This window comes from Prosopis cineraria, unplaced genomic scaffold, assembly GCF_029017545.1.
Source record: "Prosopis cineraria cultivar Desert tree isolate PC_DT_omini unplaced genomic scaffold, ASM2901754v1 PC6, whole genome shotgun sequence".
Classification (NCBI taxonomy): Eukaryota; Viridiplantae; Streptophyta; class Magnoliopsida; order Fabales; family Fabaceae; genus Prosopis; species Prosopis cineraria.
The window spans coordinates 500,862-522,382 of NW_026555337.1; the positions used below are offsets into that span (position 1 = coordinate 500,862).

Below are 21,521 nucleotides of genomic sequence, written 5' to 3' on the forward strand. Positions count from 1 at the left end.
AGCATAAATAAGATAGGTTGTGATGATAAAGTCCATTAATTAAGAGATTGTTTGAAATTATTTTTATTTTATTATTTTAAGAATTGATATTTTATAAAATATGTTTTGAGAATAAAAAATAATAAAAATAGGTGCTTTTTTTATTTTTTCTTATTCTCTAAAAAAATAATTCCAAAACATCTGAAAATTATTTTTATTTTTCTATTCTCTAGAATAATATTTTTTTATTCTTTAAAATATATTATCAAACAGATTTTTTTTTTATTTTTTTGTTGTGAAACAAAAACTATTCTTAAAATAGATTGCCAAACAAGTCCTAAAGTTCTAGCTCTTTTATTGTTTAGTGCTTTAGTCAAGAAAAAGGATTTGGATGCGAACCTATTAAGTCTAACACAAGGAAAATGCATTAGTTGAATTCTTTTTAAAATCGAATGTTGAACATAATGAATTATCTCTGGTGCAATGCAAGGGACGTTAGCATAAAGGAACAAAAGTTAATCTTTCCAAATTTCTATACAAAACTTCAGTATGCTTCAGTGTTCTCATAATGCAAAAAGGAAATGAGTGAACACTGAAAAAAAAAAAAAAAAGACAGGAAATAGTAATGTTTTTTAAAAAAGAGCATTGCTGTCATCACTCATGAAAAACAAATAAGAAGAAAGAGAAACAAAATGCAAAAATAGTGTTCAGTTATGAAAGAATTTCACCGGCCCGGGGGGGGGGGAATTTCACCGTCAACAATGCCAATTCAAAACCAATGTTGTGCGTGTGTTTACCAAAATTATCTATATAACACACGCCCAACTAATTTGATGTGTTTCAATAACACATTACCATACAGCATGCCCATCGTCCTAAATTCACATTTCTCATTGAGCCTATTCCATTTAAAATAAGGCTTGGAAAGATCTACAAAATTCCAGAGCAACCAAGCGGGACCCGCAGGATAAAAATTAACAACACTGATGCAAATTGAACATTGTTCAGGCAACTGTTGCACTACGGTAAAACCAACGGATTTTACAATATAACAAGTTAAAAATAAAAAAAAATAAAAAATAAATATAATATAATAATATAAATAAAAACTATAAATATAAATATAATATAATATAAATATAAAGTGGAGATGAAGTGATGATTAATGATTAATGATATAGAACTTCGGTTTCATAAAGACAAGGTTTACACTGTCCACGCTATGAGACGATGTTTGAATTCTGCGTCAATCAAACCCATTATTCAATCTAGAGTATCATGGTAAATATTTTTCAATATGTAGTATTTTGATGACTAACTTTTTTTTTATAATATTATGGTCAATTTCCTAATAATAATTACAAAACACAAATATTCTCTTATTTTTAAAAGTTCATATCTATTAATTTAATTGTTAGTTAATCATTAAGTCACGTGTGTTAAGCCAAAATACTTTTTCTTGAAATATAAATTGTCTAAAAATTATTCAAATTATAAAAAAAATTAATGCATATAATTTTTTTACCTTTTATCTATATTTAATTTTTTAAAGAGCGCAGTTTAAAAAATTTAATGAAAGAATAATTTAATATAATTTATATTTATTTTTAATTTTTTACTAATTTTAACACAAATTTTTACATTATTTATTTAAATATAAATATACTTAATTATTTAAAATTTTTAAATTAGGAGAGAGTAAAGAATTAGATTATAATGGAAAAATAATAATTTTAAAATTTTCAACATAATTACAATTAAAAAATTAAGTATTTTAAAATTTTTAACGAAATATTCCTATGGATCATAAAATTTGAATTAAAGTATTTTTTTTTAAATAGATGAAGGTCTCTGTAGTTTTAATAAAATAAAAAACAGATCACTATATTTTACTTTATTTAATACCTGGAACGTATTTTCAAGGTCAGGTCGGGACTCAGGGTGCTTTCCATTTTCCTATTTGGAATATTATTCCCGGATACTAGATTCGAATGTTATCTTGTCCCAAGGAGCCTAAATATACCACTTATAATTATATACTGTAAATTTATTACTAGTTGAACTATGAACATTTACTATTAAAATAGCGTAAATTTACAAATCTGACGATATTTATCACTGTTTATTAATTGAACGGTACAAATTTACAGGTAGAACCATATGTGTTTATCATATGGAAGCTATTAAATTTGATCCTGAGAAATAATTTTCCTTTCCCCCCGTTTTTCAAGCTGTGTACTCGCACCAACTTTCTTTCCTGACAAAACTCTAACTAAATTTATTTACTCAGTCAATTAAAGAAAAGTTTGCCATGTACCTCACCTAAAAACTCCCAACATATTCAAGTCATTTTTTCATTTTACCGTTCAAATGCCATAAGCATTCATGAACAAATGTTACAGGTTCGTGAAATTTTATGCAGATAAGTGGATACCATCATGTTCGCTTTTGTTTTGGTGAAATTCCAGAGATGAATATTTGGGCAAAGTTTCAATATTCAAGCTTATTCTAAGGTCTTGAATTGAAGTCATGAGATATGTGTAACATCCTGGAATTTAATTATATGATTAAATGAATTAATCAAGGGAAATTGAGTAATTTCATGTGTTAATTAAATTGAGGGTAGTTGGAGAAAAAACACTAAGGGACCTTTTGGGTTTTGGTTACAATCTTTGTAAGTGCATTGAGCTACTTAGGCCTAGTTACTAGCTTTACATCATTTAGCCTCTCACGCTCTTCCTCTTCACTTAAATCAAATTTTGAGCTTGAGAGAATTCCATGAATGTTAAAATGTGGCTAGGTAGGGCGTGAATTTCAGTGTTGGAATGAAGAGCTAGAAACGAAAATGGTGCTAGATCAAGAAGAAGGTGTAGATGAAATGAAGAGTTAGGAAGAAGAGATGAAGACTCAGATCTAAAAGTGTAGGCTTGCTAGACGTGAATCAAAACTGGACAAGAAAGGAGAAATGGAACGAAATTATGAATGGTGGAAGAAGATCAAGTTTGATTATAAGCTTATTTAGATCACCTCAAATGGATTTCGAACAATATTTATGGCATTTCGAAAATTTGACCCTAGAGCTTATTTTTTATAGCAAAGATATTGTTTGATCTATGCACTATGTTACAGTGCAAGACACAAAGATTCACTTGTAACATCCCAATTTAAATTTTAATAGTTAATTTGGGTTAATAAAAATTTTAAAAAATATTTAGAGCTAAATAAATTAGTAGGAGATGATTATTAAATTTAACTTAGGATATAATTATAAATTAAAAATAAAAAAAAATAAAAAAAATAAAAAATAAAAAAAAATAAAATATTATTAAATTATTATTATTATAATAAAAAAAAGGAAAAAGGTTTGAAAAAAAAAAGAGAAAGGAAGAAAACTGCAGCCGCCTCAATAGTAATAATAGTAAAATAATAATAATAAAGAAAGAGAGAAAGAAGAGAGAGAAAAGAATAAAAAAATGTGTGGGATCCACTGAATTTTTATAAAAACTCACATGTTCCTTCATTTCTTCATTCCTTCTTTCGTGCGTGAGCTGAGGCAGAGAGAGCATCTGTGAGTCAAGTTCACCGGTGCTGGGTTTTAAGGTAAAAGTTTTTAATAGGATATTTAGGGTGTGATTTTAAGCTTTTTAAGACTAAGTAAGTGTTCTAAAATTTTTTCGTAGTCATCTTTTTTCTTTGGTTTCTGAGTTTGTAGTGGTAGAAAATTTAAAATCTGGAAGAGGGATGAATTTATGTTGAATAAATATGATTTTTGAGGTTGTCAGTAGTATAATAAATGTTATAGAGTATAAATTTGTTAATGATCTTTGAATTTATGGCTTATGGATCAAATTCTAAACTAGATCTGAAAATATATGTTGATTTATTGAGGTTTAGATGATTATTTGGGATGAGAAATGAATTATTATGGCTATAGAATTATGATTCTAAGCTAGAGACTCAATTTTAAATTTTTGAGTATTTTAGGTGCGAATTTATAAAATAAAAAGAAAATTTTGATAATAGAAATTAGTTTAGAAGTTGATTTTTAGATTATTAATGTTTATTGATAATTAAAAGAGGAGTTAAAAATTATACTTAATAGTATTAACTATAGATTTGTATTAAGATTGAGATTAGGAATTATGTTATATTTTTAATTCTATTATTAGAATTATTTTATTAGTTTCAAAAATTGAAACTAATATTTATAAATAATATGTTATTTGTAGATTGTATTACTGGTGAAGATTGTGGTGAGAGAGAAATTTTAAGGAATAATTTATTGAAAAAGCCACAAGGTAACCATGCTTTTAATTTATGATTAGTGTTACTTCATGTTAATTGGGTGATTATTGAGAAAATTATGAATTTTGTAATATTGTATAATTGTGCAATATTATTATGAATTTGTTTGATTATTGTGGGAGGTGTTGGGAGACTTGCTATTATTGTTGTATTTATGTGCCATGTGGTACGCCCCTATTGGAGTTCAATAGGTGGCTTGTAAGGGCTCGGGCTAATCTACCTTTGGCTGGGTAATTTAGCACCGAGTGAGGGCTACGGCTCGAGGTTAATGGAGGGATATAAGGATGGTTGTTTGTGTATATTATAATATTTTTTATATTTGTTAGAATTATATTATTTTTAATTCTCACTTAGTAAGCACACACTTAACTGTTTGTATACACTATCATAAATTGGCTTTGGTTACTGGGACTTTTGAGTCTTATTATGTGGTTAACAATTTTCAGGAGAAGAGCCACGAGTGACACGTGGAGGAGTCCCAGAGGCTTAGTGGTATAGATCCACTGTCTCTTTTGGGTATTTAATTTATAATTTATAATGTGTTATATTGCCAATATTAAGGCTTTTTGTTTATTATCAATTATATGAATATATAAATGTAATCATGCCTTTCAAACTATTTCTATTTTTGGTACAATTTGGATGACTGTAATTTTAATATTTAGTTTACTTTGGATTGGTTAAAATGGCATGATTATAAGGCCAAATAACTGGCTTGTGTTGAAAATTGACTAAATTGCTTATTTTACTTGTTGGGAGTATAAGGATGGATAAATGTGATTTGGTTTACTTGTTGGGAGTATAAGGATGGACAAATGTGATTTAGCCTAATGGCATGTGGGAGGTAAAAATTTATCTGAAATGTTATAGTGTGTGAGTTGAAGCCAATTATAAAATATTTTATATCGAAATTATTGATATAAAAATGTGTTGGGTGGCTGTAACCCAACTATGGTTGAGTTAAATTATTTAAAAAAAAAATTTTGGTGTGTTACATCACTGGCTATGGCGTGTTGGTTTTTAGTTGCAGCAAACAACCTTTGTGCTACCAGCTATGGTGAATCTTCAGAAAGCCATAATTGCTTTCTCAAAAAATGACCTTTTTAACCCTATTTTTCAATGCTTTCAAACCTCCTTGATATCCTATACTTCCATATGATTTAATATGCTGATGTCTACATGTTTTCCTTAGCTTTGAAAGTTTTACTCTTTTATTTAAAATATATTAAAGGTATTATCGAGGAACACATAAGGCTGTTGTTAATCACGCACAGTGGGGATTTGAATTAGTCTATATGAGAGGGGGTGACACCCCAATATTTTTGACAATACTGGGTAATGAAATAAAAAAAGTTTATATATTCACTAATATAATGAAGGGTTAGAGTATAAATCTATCTCGGATGCTTTCAAAGAGGCATAATTGGTATCCCACCATTTTAAAAAGCATAGTGTTGCTTTTACTTTTTAAAAACCAAACAATATTGCCCTAAACTAACAGAAGTAGTTGACAGTGTTAATTTGATCAAGTGGGCCCACATTTTGATGCCACATGTGTAGGGAAATTTTTGACTACTGCCATGCAAGCTAGTGCTTCTTCACGACTTCACCTCTTTATCATCTCCTTCCTCACAGCCGTATGGTTTTGTCTTCCTCCCCTACCTCTCTATTGTTATCTTCACCTTCCTCCATTATCAATGGCAATTTGCTTGAGCTTCTTCTTACCCTTTCACTTGGCAAGATTAGATTCAGTAAGAATGTGAAATCCCTTGCTTTAAGAGTCAAAGATTGCGAGATTGCCTATGTTGACCCTTCATCAATGCCATCTTCAAATCTCTACTCTTCAAACTTGAAGATTGCGAGATTCCTTCCTTTCTCACTCTAACTCCAGATTCATCCTCACTCCCCTAGATCTGATGGTCAAACTTATTGAAACTCTAGTATTTATACAATTCTTTGATTGTGTTCACCAATAGTTCGGTCTGGTTTGAGTTTAAGAACTCTAACCAGCAATTTCTTCTTGCTAGGGTTTGTTCTTGTATATAATAACACGAATTAGAATCACTATAATCATTAAGCATAGGTGAGACTATAAATATTAGTTCTCATGTACATTATCATGTGTGGCACCCAAAACCCTATCTTCATTTCCTTAATCCCACTCCATGTCTTATTTCACCTATTGCATTATTCTGACTAATGGTAATATCCTTGTTACTTATTGTCAAGTTCTCATTTACTTGAAAACTTTTTTTTTTCATTCTTGATCCTAATGATATAGATTAATGTCGATATATTAATCTTAAATACTATGGATTATGTTTTTGCTGCAATGGTTTGGGTGTATTACTCAAACACTATGGGTTATGTTTTTGCTACAATGGTTTGGGTGTATTACTCAAACGCTATGTGTTATGTTTTTGCTACAATGGTTTAGTGTATGGCTTTACAAGTTTTAGCTACCTTGGTCCAGTACAAATCTCAAATGCTATAGGTTATGTTTCTCAAATCCAAAGGAGTATGGCTTTCTGAGGGGGTAGGAAGAAGAAGAAAGTGTCTTGTTCGTAGGTGTGATGACAAATCTAGGATGACAAAGAAGATCTACATGGCATAAGTCAAAAGTTCTCAAGCATGCCAAGTTAACCTAGTGGCTTAATAGTGAAAGTGTTTTGTTTTCACAAGTCAAGCCACGAGTTTGAATCCAAGCACTCTCAATCTCATGCACACAAAGGTTATCAAGCATGTGTGACATTAATATGTGGGACCCATATAAAGAAATCAACACTGTTCGTTATTTTTGTTAATTAACACTGTTATCAATTGTGTCTCTTTAAAAATGTTTAGAGCAGATTTATAATTTAGTCCTATAATAAAAGTTGACTGTTTGAATTAATTTCAGATGATCTATGTAAAACAGTATAACGTAGCTAAGAGTGAAGGTACTTGAGTAATATCAGTGCAAACACACTCGTCTCATCTTAAAATTGAAGAGCCAGGCTAACTTGTCCATGCAATCATGCATAATTATAGTTAAGGAGGGGGGGGGGGGAACTAAAGCTAGATTTAAATGATGGCTTAACTGGTAATATTCATGACACTTACTCACTGAGACCTGTAAGGCCACTTCTTGTGTGAGATATCACAAATGGTACGAAGTTTTAGGATTTTTCCACGAATTGGTTGGGGTGGTCGTCGTGAATGCTCTATCTTAGTTTACGTGAATTGCCAAGCTTGTTATTGATTAATTACTTTTATTAACATCAAATTTGATATGATTATAAGAGCCAAATGAATAATTTTTTTCTTGTAATAATCATAGTTTTAACTTAGACTCTAAGAGAATGTTTAGCACATGAAAACAATTTAAGAAAAGAAAAGACTAAGTGTGCTTAGAATAAAGATGAGATGCCATTTTCTTTTTAACAAACATTTTCACATCTGCATACTTGCATGATAGTTTTGAAAATTTAATTATTCTAGCAATTTTTTGTATCATTACCTGGCTTAATTCTCACAATTGCAATTCTTTTTGGAATGTAACGTCACGGCAAAAACTTACAGATGAAACAAGTCATCTAATTCATGAGCAGTTTGCATAAACATAGTAACATGAACGACGTCCCTCTGGACACTATCAACAGAAATGTTCAATTAATAGTGTTGATAATTTTTAAGACAAGAATGCAATACGAGGCTTGATTATGAAAACTGTTTCACAGAGATCCTAAACAAGCCTTGGGTATTGATAAAGATTTCAGTTATTTTAATTATGAAAAGGACTGAATTAGCATATAAACCAGTCAAATTATCAAGTTTCCAATTAACCTCTCTCAAGGCTATCGCATCTAGCATCGCTTCTCATGGGTTTTATTATTTAAAAAATAAACTAAATAAAAGAAAAGAAACGGTCTTCTGTTCTGTGTACAAATGGCGACGGAGGCGAGGAGGAGCTCCTCCACAACCACTCTGTCTCCCGTTTTCAAAGATCTTATGTCCTCCATTGCTCTACTGAGGCATTGCAACCCTCCATTTCCTTCTGCTCTCTCGCGCGCTTTGATATTTACTCGACTCAACTGTAATGTTAATATGTTCACGTATATTTGAATGCCTGCAGTTATGTCAATGCTCATTGACGATCGTTCAATTGTCGTTTCATTTCCGATGTTTCCATTTAGATTATGAATCAGGAACTCCTGTCTCCAATCTCATGCATTTTTGCCATAGTTTTGTTAACTTCGGAAATTCCGTGCATATTCACATTCTGGGTTCTGTGCGTTTCTGGATAAAATTCGACTAATCGTGAACCGCGCTCCCCTTGCTCGTTCGCTATAAAGAAAGAAATATCCCTGTTCACTCTGCAGAAAAGCTATCGGATTCTACCTCTATCCGTTTATAAAATCAAGTATTTTCTTTTGGCAATTAACACTGAATTCAGGTGCTTCTGCGTTTTTATCGTATAATTGATTGCATTTCTGACTTGGCACGTTGTGGTGAAGTGATAGAGCTTGGTGAGAGGGTGAGAGAGAGGGTGGGGGTTCTGTGGATTGTGATGTATTGTAGCGGGGAGAACAAACAATGGGGTTGTGGAAAAGCTGGGACAGTGAATTTGCAAAAAGTGAGTTCCATCTTGCGCGACATTGGGGACCCTTGCCTCTCTCAGTCGCCCGCAAAGGTTGTTATAATTGTAAGATTATCAAACCATGGACGTTACTGGGTTTATATGCTATTTTTCACATTCGCTGCAATTTTAACCTGTGAATATTCGTGTCATGATAGAATCAATTCTCAAGATCTATTATTTGACTGCATTTTGTTATTTTACGCAAAATTGGTTATCCATGCTGAATCAACTCAAGGACTCTCCAGGATTTGAAGCCAGGTTCTTTTGGGTCTTGTAGGAAATTGTTGTGTAAGATGAGACGGAGAATGTTCTTAAATAATCTTCCGTTGACTGATGTTATCATGTAAAAGTGGATTCATCAATTAATCAAGTGCTGGAATTGTAGTGCCAATTGACATTACCATGGTCTATGGAGAGGAATATTGAGGATTGCTTAGCTTCTTTCTTGCACCCCGTTTCATTAACTAATGCTATTGCAAATTGCAGATTCCTCTTTGCTTTGTATGCAAGCGTTGGTCATTAATTCTGCATTTTTATCTGATATTTAAAATCACTTGTTTAATCTGTGCGGAGTAGGTAAACGGAATGCTTAAGCCAGATAAGTGGCAGGCTACATTTGATAGTGAAGGAAAGGTTTTTGGTTTCCACAAGGCGCTCAAGTTGATAGTTTTAGGGGTATGTTGTTTACACAGCTTTTCTTCTTCTCTTGTGATTAAATTAAGGTATGGGTATTTTAGCCATGCCTAATAAGAGGTATCTGTAAACTTTGAGCATGTTATATGCTCAAAATTAGCTTGCTAAATCTTTAGTGTCATGAATGTTCTCATATTGTTTCTGACGTTTGCATCCATCTTTTCATCTATCAATTACACAAGCTGAATCTTTCATTTTTTGGATCATTCAACTAGGAACATCTGCTTTCATGTTCACACATTGTCTTCTGGATAAGCAGAGTCTTTTTCTGCATATCAATTTTAGATTATTCTAATAATTAATCGTTCATTATGCATAAAATTATATATCTGCACTTGAGTCACCAAACATGTGGATATTTGCCATTCTAAAGACATCCTTATGAAATTTTATCAAATGCAGAAAATATTAACACCTTTCTGATTAAGTTCAGTTGTTTTTCCCTGTGTCAGGGCATAGATCCATCAATAAGGCCTGAGGTTTGGGAGTTTTTACTAGGTTGCTATGCTCTGGGCAGTACTTCTGAGTATCGAAGAAGATTGAGAGAAGCTAGGAGGTTTGTGCAGTCCCTCTCTCTTTGCAGGATCTTAATCGTGTCTGTTTACCTCCCAGTGCATTCAACACATGTTCTTTAGCCAAAAAAGTTACAAATTTCTGAATATGTAAAAACTTGTGCCGTTTTTATGTTTCAGGAGCTACCACTATGACTTGCTGAATCAAATATTGCTCTCATACAAATGTATAATTACAGTCCAATGTTATGCTTGTGGCTGTATATCAATCCATGTATGGATTGCAATTTAAAATAACACCTATGGTACCCATGGGATGATTTCTTTTTTGAATATCTGATGGTGATAGAGGGTAAAAATTGCACGAGTACAGCTGCTACATTTTTCTGGTTTTCGTGATTATTCATGTCCATAATTAAAAGTATGATTTTTGAAAATTTTGCATTTAATGGCAACAGACACGATATGTTTCTGCTGGTGTAGTATCTTACCCAGGTTCTGGAGTATATCATTATACATGTAAATATAGACGTTCATGTGATGCAGGGAGCGTTATAGGGACCTGGTTACGCAATGCCAAATGATGCATGCAAGTGTTGGAACTGGCTCACTGGCCTATATTGTTGGATCCAAACTCATGGATATGAGGACATCATCCAGAGATGATTGGAAAATGAGAGCTCAAGTAGAAAGGTCAACTTTCAATGGTAATAATTTTGAAGGTGGAATATGTTGTGATGGGGATGATAAATATACAGATGCAAAAAATGCAAGGCAACAGGAAACCTCCAGTGATTGGGTTGATCTTGTCAGTTTGAGAGCTAGCATAGATGGTGCAGCACATGATTCGTCTAGTCCACAGAACTGCAATTCTGTGAGATTAGGTGAAGAAGCACATGAGTCATTTTTCATGACTAACAACTATTTTGATTTTCCTCCTTTACCGGTCACTAATTTGTTCGAGAAGAGTGAGGAAGACAACCTATCATGCATGGGACATGATATTAATTTTTCTATACAACATAATTCAAAATTTGAAGATGACAGAATGCATAGCTTCGAAATTAGTAACAATTTAGACCTAGTTATTGAGTCAAATGATCAACAACTGTTTCCAGCCTTTCATCCAGTTGACTCTGAAATTGGAATTGCTTCTCCTGATGAGCATGAACCAGAAGTAATGGTTAATAATCCAGTTAATGAAGCACAAATGGTAAATCAACTAAGAATTGTGGATGTTCCTCAACCAGCAATGATAAGAACTTCTACTTCTCAAGGAAGGCCTGCCAATGAAGATAGAGTTTCACAATGGCTTTGGACCTTGCATAGGATAGGTATCTTAATTAACGAGCATCTTCTCTTCCCCTGTAGCATGAAAGCGAGAATGTTTTGTTCTTTATATCACATGACTATATATATTTTCTGCAGTGAATCTTTATAGTTGAAAACATTGTTTTATTTCAGTTGTTGATGTTGTGAGGACAGATAGTCATCTTGAATTCTACGAGGACACAAGAAATTTAGCTAGAATGTCTGATATTCTTGCTGTCTATGCATGGGTTGATCCTGCTACTGGCTATTGTCAAGGTTATGTTTTTCCTGGGAGTTTGTTGGCTTTTTTCAGATTTTTTTTTTTTAAATTGTTTCAAAATCTCTTAATACTGACCCTAGATGCCAAATTTCATTTTAGGTATGAGTGATTTGCTGTCTCCTTTTGTTGTTCTCTTTGAGGACAATGCTGATGCATTTTGGTGCTTTGAGATGCTCATAAGGAGAATGGTATCTGCAAATTTGGCTATTATTTAGTAAAAATGCAGTTTTCTTTTTAGTGAGTGACTTATTTTCTTTGAAACTTGTAGCGAGAAAATTTTCAAATGGAAGGGCCAACTGGGGTGATGAGGCAGTTGCAGGCATTGTGGCATGTTCTTGAACTGACAGATAGAGAAATATTTACTCATCTGTCAAGAATTGGTGCTGAGAGCCTGCATTTTGCATTTCCTATGCTGCTAGTTCTCTTTCGGCGAGAGTTGTCTTTTAATGAGGCTCTTTCAATGTGGGAGGTTTGTGCTCCATGCTTCCAATATTTCCTCCCGCTTAAGTATCTTTTTTTGTTTTCTTTGAAAACATGATAGGACCAGCACCAATAACAGTCAAAAGGGAGATTAATAGCAGATAAGTGAAGAGAAATTCACCGAGTATCCTCTATTGCAAAGGGAAAATGCAGAGAATACAACCACTAACTAGCTTCTCACTCACTATCTGCTACCTCAAACATCAAACAAGAGCAAAGAAAATGAAAGATCTCTCACATCACACCACCTGGTTTTTGAGAGACCAGGCCCTCTCCACGAAGATGATACTACTGCCCTACCTCCCTCTATCCTAACCTGCCCCCTCTTTTACACCCTCTACTACCCTGACAGTGTCAGGTATTGTTATTTACTGTGCTTTTCCCATTTTTCCCTCGCTCACTCTGGTTCTGGGTCTTTCCTTTGGGCTTCCCTGTATAAGCACAGCCCCATTTGTTGGGAGGCCCAACAAAACGTCAATTAAATTCTAAATTTTTACATTTAATCTTAGACTGGTGAACTTCACTCCTAATTTAGGCTTATTTTTTTCTGTGCATATGCAAACATCACTATTTGCTTTGTATTAAAAAGAAAAAAGAAAAAGAAAATCACTTCTTGCTTTTGAGGGAGAATGGTTGATTACTTCTAGTACAATAAGTCAAGTAAAAGGGAAGTTCACCCACCCAGCTCTTATCAAGTTTTAAGTTTATTGTCTTGAAAAGCAAATCTATGACTTTTCAGTGTGATCAATTAGGCAATACTCTTTTAGGAAGATTTATACTCTTGGCTTTTGAGTTTACTGGTATAAAATCTTATAAGAATGTTGATTGTTATTCAGAAATGGATATATCTGGTGTTATACTCCCATTTGCTAATTGACTCCTATGATCCATGTTAGTTTGTTTTGTCAATGCACGGTCACTGTGTATTTAATGCAGATGATGTGGGCAGCTGATTTTGATGAATCCTTGGTACATGATTTAGAAGAGAAATGTCCGGAAGCTTTGGAGATAAAACTTCCTGAGAACTCGGGACATGAAATGAAAAGAGAACTTGCTAATACCAATGATGCTGTGAGGAGTAGTTCACAATCAAATAGTAGCGAAAATGATAGCAGTACAAAGGCTCGCCTGCAGTCAAATTATGGAAACACTGACCATTCTGTCTGTGATGTCAAACTGAAATTGCTGTCATCCCATACCTTTTGTGGCTTGACAAGGAGTTTCTGGTCAAGAAATGCTCAAATTGAAATGAGCATTATATCCGCCTTATCAAGGAAAGAAAATGACGAGCTGCCCATATTTTGTGTTGCGGCAATTCTTGTTATAAATAGGCAGAAGATTATTCGAGAAACTCACTCCTTTGATGATATGATAAAGGCAGGTGCATTCTATTGCATTTTAGATTTTAAATTCAACACTTAATTATTGATGTGATAATTATAATAATTTTACTATGAAATTATTTTTGCAATATTTATAGTTTCTGGTGATTGGGTACCTCACCTAGATTATGGTCTGATCTGGAAGTATGAAGCAGATAGTGTAATGATGGATTTGCTGGAAAATTCTTGTATTTTCCTCCTCTGTAAACAGAGAAAGGGAGGCAAAAAAAATGGCAGACTCTCCTGATTTTTGGTGAAAAGAAGATAAAAATAAAGAAAAGAGATAAAGATAACAAAGGTCCTCCAATAGCATAGAGATTCTCCACCCCGGTCAAGGCTTTCCTAGCTTCCCCTACAGCTATTGTGCACCCAATATCCCCCCCCCCCAAAAGCTCACCATTTCTGTCCATGTGATTCCCTGGTTAGTTACCTCCCATGCCTCCTTTGCCACCTCATTGTTAGTTACTAGCTATTTTCTTCCTGTTTCCCTTATTCCTTCTCTTGTCAACCAAAGCTCTTATGGGCCTAGTATAATCTCAGGCCCATGATTTCGCTTCCAAGCTGATAGCATCTGCTTGCAGGTTTTCATCTTCTACTCCATTATTAGTAAAATACCATGCACCTGAAAAAGCCATCTTATGGGTCCTCTCCAGAGAAAAGCATACCTCCTTCTCACATTTGCCCATGATAATAGTTCCTCACTTAATTCTTCTGACACCATACACTGAACCTCTATCACAGCTTTTCTTTGTTGGTCTTTGATCTCACTTGGAGTCTTAATCTTTCATGTTATGCGTTATGCGGAGATTTCATCAGCTTAATCTGTAGCACGGCTTTTCCACTTGTCTAAACCCTCACTTGCCACGAATTTGTTTAATACTTTATTAGAAAAATATAGATGAACAGCTGAAGGATTATTGGGCATTTTCTATCACATTGCTAGTTTACATACTGCAGATGTTCAATGATAAGATGCTGAAGATCAATGTCAAAAGTGCTATACAGATGGCAATCAAACTTCGAAAGAAATATTTATACAAGGTAGATGCTAAATTAGTGACATTCCATTATCAGCCAGTTATTAGAGAGGGCACTAATGGCTTTAGAAACATTTGTTTCCTGCCCCCCCCCCAAGGATGGTATCCTTGTGATGTGATATGTTTTTCATGATATGTGAGAAGTAATCACATGATATCGGTCCAGATTATCTAGCTCCGCTGAATTGTGATGCTTGTTTTCTTTAACATTCATCTAGACTGTTGATAAAGAAGTTTAAACATTCAAATATATTTAATATAGATCTATCATACGTGCGCTAAAGTTATTACACATTCGAATCACTTGCTTCTTTCCAATTTTCTTGATAAATTAGTAACAGAACAGTTCTATTCAAGTTTCTAACAATATTTTTCCTGTCCAAAGAGGTGTCCATATTTAGTGCCTAACTGCAACTTGGACAAGATGCCTCCAATAAGAGGATATTTGTGAGCAATCAAAAAAAAAAAAAAAAAGTTTTTGACAATATTTGACCATACTGCCTCTATTGCTAAGATTCCATGAAGACTAATGGACCATGAGTCCATGACAAATACAGATACAGGGTTCCTTTCTCATGGGAACTCTCTTGTATTAACAGCTTTTGGATTTTGGTGCTGAAACTGAAGTTCCATCTCTCTGACAGGTAATCAGGAGAAAGAGCCGTGTCGAACAGAAGGGCTGTGTAGCAAAGAAAGGGGACTAGCTTATTACCATTTCCAAGGATATTGTTGTATAACAAGCACTGAAATCCTCTGGGTATTTCTTGTTGGCGGTGTTGCCAATTTGGAGTACGCTGTTATAACGTTGTTATTCAACCTCGAGACTGGAAATTTTGTGGCAGAAGCCCTTTTTCTTTTGGAGGTTCAAGCAGTTGGGCCTCCATGATCTTGACTATGCCACTTTCACAAGGTAATTGCACTTTATCTCCTCTACATTTGTTTGGAAGCAGAATCATAATTAACTGATGCATGAGAAATATGAATTATATATCAGTAATTTGGTATCTCAGCTTTATAACTATATGTAAGAGGGTGATTATCTGCTCTATGATTTAGTGCGCATTACATGGAATGTGAAATTTAGGCTGAGACAATAACGGGAGCAATTGCTGAGTCTGTTCTTTGTGATGGACCGCATTGTATTGATGGAACAAATATATTTGATAAAATCATAAATTTTTACCACTCAATGACCACAGATAGATTTGTAAAGATATAGGAGTAGTTGGTTGTGCTCAAAATTCCACCCTGGGAGTCGAGTAATATGCGGGACTTCAACACCCTGGTGTGGGTGGGTCTGTTGGAATGAACACGAGTTACTTGTGTTATTGACAATGGGTGCCAACGTTTTGTTGTGACATTCTGGGATGCTTATTCACCCACTTCATGTCTTGTAACGGATTCATCATTTGCCCCCACTTTTTTTATTGATGTACCATGGCTTCTTGCCCTTGCTTCTTTGCGATAGGCCATAGCTTTTGGGTACAATTTTCAGTGATTGCTCAACACTATACATTATCTATCCATATGAGGATGCACTAGCTTCAGCAGGAGTGTTCATGACGTTTTAGATTTTTTTTTTTTCAATTTGGTTCTTAAATTATTCCTTAATATGCTTAAATAATTCTAATTAATATCATATCTTGTTTGTGATCAACTTAATGAGGATTCAGTGCAGTGTTATTTTTTTCATTACAATTTTCTCCTTAAGATTTTCTTATTTATTGCGTGAGGATATCGGTCTTGTAAGTAATGCATCCGTTTTCTAGTTAAAAAGATCATGATGAGGTTTTCGTTTCCCTTTTCGATTTTCTTGTTTATGCCATTGCTTATGGTGTATTCTTTCTCGTTTTCTTTTGAATCCAGTGGAAACATTGACAAGAGGAGATTTCAATTGCTCTGGTTTCACCCACATCTATTCAATTCGCGGTCTTGGATACTTGGCAGAGGTTATGCAAAACACTGACCCCCCCCCCCATCAACGTTTTGGCGTGCCTATGTTTCAGGAGAAAATCATGCACCAAATCTTAATTATTGCTTTGAAGATTCAGCTTAGGAAAAACATCGATACGCAGTGAGATTTTTTTTTTTTTTTTTTGGGTGGTGGATGCTATAGTTTGAGGAAATATGTACTTAAGCTTCGAGGCTTGCGGCTGTAGTTGTTCGGCAGAAGAGAGATTTAAAATGGTTTATACGTGCTGCAAGGAAAAGCTCCGAGTTGGTAATTTCCTGTACTAGTGCAACTTTCAGAGGACAAAAGACTTATTCATGTTATTCATGTATTATTCTTTTCCTAGTAAAAACACAAACAATTCGATTTTAGATGGCTGGGCTTGTTTACATCTTGTTAATCATAATTTTTAATTCTAGGAGCCCTTATTTGCATATCGACAGTTTCGGCGGATCTCTCCCTTGTTTCCTGTCAAAACATTGATATTTCCCATTCGATACATGGAGAGAGCAAAAGATCTCCGGAAATCTTCAAATCCAGCAGCAAATTCCTCAGTGATTTGTGAAGAGTCATCACCATACAGCAGCTGCTGATCAACCCCAAGGACAGCTTCGTGGGATAGGATTCTTTGGTAGTAAGATTCTGTGAAGGTAAAGTGAGAGCCAGATTGTGGGTTCAAGAACACCAGAGGGTCGTGCTGTCCCTTCTTTCGGGATGGGCACAGCTTTCTGAGTGTGTCCACAAAAGTGACGTTCATGGCAGGGTCCGGCTTTCCGGTGCCGTTGTAGTTGTACAGTCGATCCACGATGAAGCTGCAGTGGGTTCTTCCCATAGAGTGCGCTCCTGCGTTGATTTAAGCACAATGAATGAGAAAATAGTAGCGAGGGGGTTCAAGATTGGGAAGCGTTACCTAAGAGAGTGGTCATATCGAGTTCAGTTAAGCCCTTGGATTTGAAGTATTGTAAAGCATCCTGGTGGGAGATGGAGGGGGGAGGCAGGTCTACGGACGCAGCATCGGATTTGAAGGTATCCCTTCGTCCAGTGAAAACAGGATAAGCCGGCGCACCTGCCTGTTCAAGTTCACGTCAACAAGTTACCAGGAAGCTCGGGGGGAGCAGTCGGAATAGAAGATTGAGAAGGTGATACCAGTTTAAGAGCATCCCTGGTGGCGAGGTGGAGTATGTCAGCACAGGAGACTACCCCAGGGCATCGATCTTCTAAAACGGTTTTGATCTTGTCAATGATCACAAAGCCTGCAAGCCCCCTGTTTTGTGGGGCCTCCTTCTCGGAATCTGGTCCGTCCAGCAGAACGGATGCGTCACAACCCTAGAGTCCCATCACGAAGGACATTCGGTTAGTAAGCGACATGCAGTCATCAAAAGCGAAGGAGATGGATGACATACAGTGACGAAGCAGTCAGCGTAGAGCAGGCGGAGGAGCTTGGGGGTAACGGCTCTGTCGTGGTCCCAGAAAATCTTGACTTGATGCCTCACGTACTCTTCCGCGTATCGGCATGTATTATGGACCTTGTAGTAGTGCCACTCCAGCTTCGGTGGCGTTTCCGCCTCCACCACTGCAACGACCATCAAGAGCATTACAAGTGGCCCAGTGCTTTTCCCCATCCTGGATCACCTTCCAATGCCTCACCCTCACCCTCACCCTCTGGTGCGCTGCATATATAATCCACAGCCAAAGCACTGCCACCTCATATCTCACGACTCTCAACTGCGACTCCTCGCATTGCGGCACCCATGCAGCTGTTCACGTGTCTGCTTCCCCATGCACGACGTCCCTCCCATGTGCCTCCCCATCTTCACTGCTCTGACTCCCACGACCTCTTTCTCTTGTGAGATCCAATAAATTCATGCAATTCGAAAAAGTGTGCCTCCAATCCATCTCCGTGTATTTTAATTACTGCTACTGGCACGATCTTCACAGTCTCCTGCTTCGGATCTGCTTGGCCACACCGTCACTGGTCATTAATTAATGACCTTCCCATGATATCGAGGAAATCTTTATTTGGGACAGCCACATCATAGATTGACATTCTCCCGAGAGTCTCATGCTTGAATGGAAAGAAACGGGAGACAAGCCGTCAGCGTTTAGAATAATGGTTACAGTTGGACGCTCTCCCCTCTCCATTACATGCCAGGCAAGCTGTAGCTAATTTGTTGGTAGGGAAAGGGGCCAAGAAAATCTATCTCAAAGATATAGCTAATTTTAGGAATAGGTGCTAGTGGTGAAAAGATAATTTAGATGAGCTGAAGTCCCGCGATGTCATGTTGAGGATGAAGTGCTTAATTGAAGGTGAAGTATATATGGATGGAATACTGGCAACCAAGCCTATTAGAAGAAGCAAGGCGTCCGCTATCATTGGACTATGTTTTGGGGGGGGGGGGATCCGCATTGTCTTTCAATTAACCATGTGGGTTGGTGTTAAGTTTCAGGATTGAGTCCTTGTTTTAGGTCCAAGTCCTTAAGTTAATTTGCCTATTGGCTACCCCTCGTCCTTAGGTTCAGCTGGCTCAAGGTCGAGTCCTCTCACATCATGGAGAGAGTTTGATTCTTAGGTTAGTCGAATTGTTGGGGGAAGCATCTTGGCTCTAAGGTACCTAGGTAAACGCTTGAAGGTAATTGACCGCTTGGCCTACCTAACATTGATATCATCTAGGAGGAATGGAGATTTCACCTTACCTTGACTTGTGGGCGAGCTTGGCCCCCTTCCAAAAAAATTTTATCAAAAAAAAAAAATTGCCCATTGGCTTCTTCAAAAAGTCTACTTTCCAGAATTTTACCTCCACAAAGCTAATTTTAATACAAATATGATTATATGAATGATACTATACATCAAAGATCTTGAGAAGAGAGTTTTCTCTCATCCTTTGGACTCAAATTTCTTTTCCGAATTTAAGCCTCCCATTAAATTGTATATGTACAGGCCTATTCTTAAGTTATAACATTGAACTAATTAACTCGAGCCCATGTTACTGGAATTATTCGTTGTTGTGTTTGTTAACGACTAACGCTAATTGAATTACTTTTACTGATTTGTTAACGAAGCTGCACAAAATGGACAGGGGCTAGCCAGAAAATTTTATTAGAGAGGTCAAAATGACAAGACATATATGATAATTAAAGTAAAATTATATATATATATATATATATTATCAGTATAATATAAATATTTCAACGTTTGTATTTATATTTAATTTTATAAATATATAATAAAAATAAATGCATACCTTCATTCTTTAAATTTTGCTTATTGATTTTTCATGACATAAAAATAATTAATTATCATATTTATGATAATTTTTTTAGCAATTTCCTTCTTAATATAAACTATCATTAAATTAGTGAAAATTTTACCTTCCCCATTAACATTAAATAATTTAAATTTATTATTGAAATCTAAAGTTATATTCAATTTAAGAAGCTCTATTAGTTGCTTATTGAATTTATTATTTAATTCTTTCAATCGATAATTGTAATAAATAAATATATCAACACGGTAATTGTGCTCAACTATCACAATTTTTTTATGTCGATAAGATCTAATTATATCATAACAAAAACTATTTATATAATAAATTTAATAGCTTGATTATCATCAAAAAAAAGTAATTTGGTTTCTAGAAGAACATATATTAACAAAAACTTCTTAATTTTTGGATAAGTGATTTTATGATATATATCAACCATATAACATTCAATATATCTTGGAATTTTTGTTAGAATATTTGACAAAGTTTGTTGGTAATAATTCTTATAATTTTTTTATCAAATATAAAATAAAAGTAAAATTAAATAATATAAATACTTTAAAAGCAAGTGTAGTATTATCTTATTAAAAATAAGTAGATCTTATGACAAATATATTTTCAAACTATTGAAATAGTTAGACTTTACATATATAAAAGACATCATATATTTTTAAAATAAAAATTCTATCTAGCATCTTAAAATTTTTATAATGCACCAACTTATGAGTTTAAAAATATATAACCCCTACATTTTATCAAAAAAATTAAAAAATTAGGAGGGATCATGGCACTTACTGTCCTCCATCTCTACCCTTGAGAATGGAGATGCAGGAATAGAAACATTTGGTATTCCGATGCTTGGAATGAGACGTCCCAACCCAAGAACCAGAAAGTCCATATATCTCAGCAACATTCAAATGACAAACCGCCAAATTTGGAGTTCCCTGCATGAGACCCAAGCCAAACTGGGCAGAAAAAGAAACTATGATCCAACATTTTAACGATTCTGCAAGCAAACCTCGTTGGCAAAATATTACGTACTTAAAAAGGAAATTACGTATTTGTTTCCAAATAAACAGCTTCATATACCACAGGTGCCTTCAATCTTCAGTAATGATTAACTTGCTATAGAAATTAATATTCCTTAAAATTATCCATACCCAATCATTATACTGCGGTGTCCAATAATATTAAGTTAGAAAATAATTTGAAATTTTAGATAAAATTGAGAAATTGGAAATTTGGAATCGTTAAAAAAATGTAATATACTTGTTGGATTGGGCCAAACACAATACTAGCCCAATGTCTGGCCCGTCTTTTTTATTTTTTTCAACGTGACCCAACCTATCCCGTCTTAAAGTGATTGGATAGGACCGGGTCACTGGACATAAGAAGAACCGCGACATAAAACATGTAAATACCACTGTCGTTACTTCCCACTTAACCCACCTAATAGATAACTTTAACTGAAGGGATTAATCACAACCTAGAGTTTAATAATAACAATGATGATAATAAAGGTCAAGTATGAATTGGTATTCCAAAAATACTTGAAAAGAGAATTAATTTTGTAACAACGAGTAGTAGCGAAAAATAACTCAAAACGAGCAATTTCACTTAAGCTCAATTTTCAAGTCTAATTTGATCCAACATTCTTCTTAAATCTTATTTTTAATCTTTTAGAGGGCCAACAGGCTTAAATACTCA

At 34.7% G+C, this 21,521-nt stretch overlaps 2 protein-coding genes across 7 annotated transcripts; one reads left to right on the forward strand and one right to left on the reverse strand.

Moving 5' to 3' along the window:
- The first annotated feature begins 8,177 nt into the window (after positions 1–8,177).
- On the forward strand, positions 8,178–16,922 carry LOC129313108 (uncharacterized). 6 transcript variants are annotated; one of them, XM_054956000.1, is made up of 12 exons: positions 8,178–8,359; positions 8,781–8,968; positions 9,482–9,580; positions 10,051–10,154; positions 10,657–11,444; positions 11,575–11,697; positions 11,801–11,889; positions 11,970–12,170; positions 13,118–13,558; positions 14,521–14,604; positions 15,245–15,510; positions 16,467–16,922. In XM_054956000.1, exons 1-11 carry the CDS (start codon positions 8,212–8,214, stop codon positions 15,302–15,304), a joined length of 2,325 nt encoding a protein of 774 aa, XP_054811975.1. In that variant the 5' UTR covers positions 8,178–8,211; the 3' UTR covers positions 15,305–15,510; positions 16,467–16,922. The 6 variants fall into 6 exon arrangements, with proteins under 6 accessions (XP_054811975.1, XP_054811976.1, XP_054811977.1 ...); XM_054956001.1 differs by having other exon boundaries at positions 8,781–8,956; XM_054956002.1 differs by having other exon boundaries at positions 8,219–8,686.
- Positions 16,845–18,188, reverse strand: LOC129313109 (probable peroxidase 26). Its single transcript, XM_054956006.1, has 4 exons — positions 17,955–18,188; positions 17,698–17,877; positions 17,462–17,621; positions 16,845–17,394 (listed from the first exon to the last, which is right to left on the reverse strand). Exons 1-4 carry the CDS (start codon positions 18,171–18,173, stop codon positions 16,967–16,969), a joined length of 987 nt encoding a protein of 328 aa, XP_054811981.1. The 5' UTR covers positions 18,174–18,188; the 3' UTR covers positions 16,845–16,966.
- Between the last annotated feature and the right edge of the window lie 3,333 nt (positions 18,189–21,521).

Excerpts from the sequence above, each read along its gene's own strand:
- LOC129313108 (XM_054956000.1), top strand. The coding sequence starts at position 8,212 with ATGGCGACGGAGGCGAGGAGGAGCTCCTCCACAACCACTCTGTCTCCC. Across the intron at positions 9,581-10,050 it reads TCAAGTTGATAGTTTTAGGG|GGCATAGATCCATCAATAAG; the intron begins GTATGTTGTTTA and ends TCCCTGTGTCAG. Across the intron at positions 13,559-14,520 it reads CCTTTGATGATATGATAAAG|ATGTTCAATGATAAGATGCT; the intron begins GCAGGTGCATTC and ends TACATACTGCAG.
- LOC129313109 (XM_054956006.1), bottom strand. The coding sequence starts at position 18,173 with ATGGGGAAAAGCACTGGGCCACTTGTAATGCTCTTGATGGTCGTTGCA. Across the intron at positions 17,878-17,954 it reads ACGCTGACTGCTTCGTCACT|GGTTGTGACGCATCCGTTCT; the intron begins GTATGTCATCCA and ends ATGGGACTCTAG. Across the intron at positions 17,395-17,461 it reads CGATATGACCACTCTCTTAG|GAGCGCACTCTATGGGAAGA; the intron begins GTAACGCTTCCC and ends AAATCAACGCAG.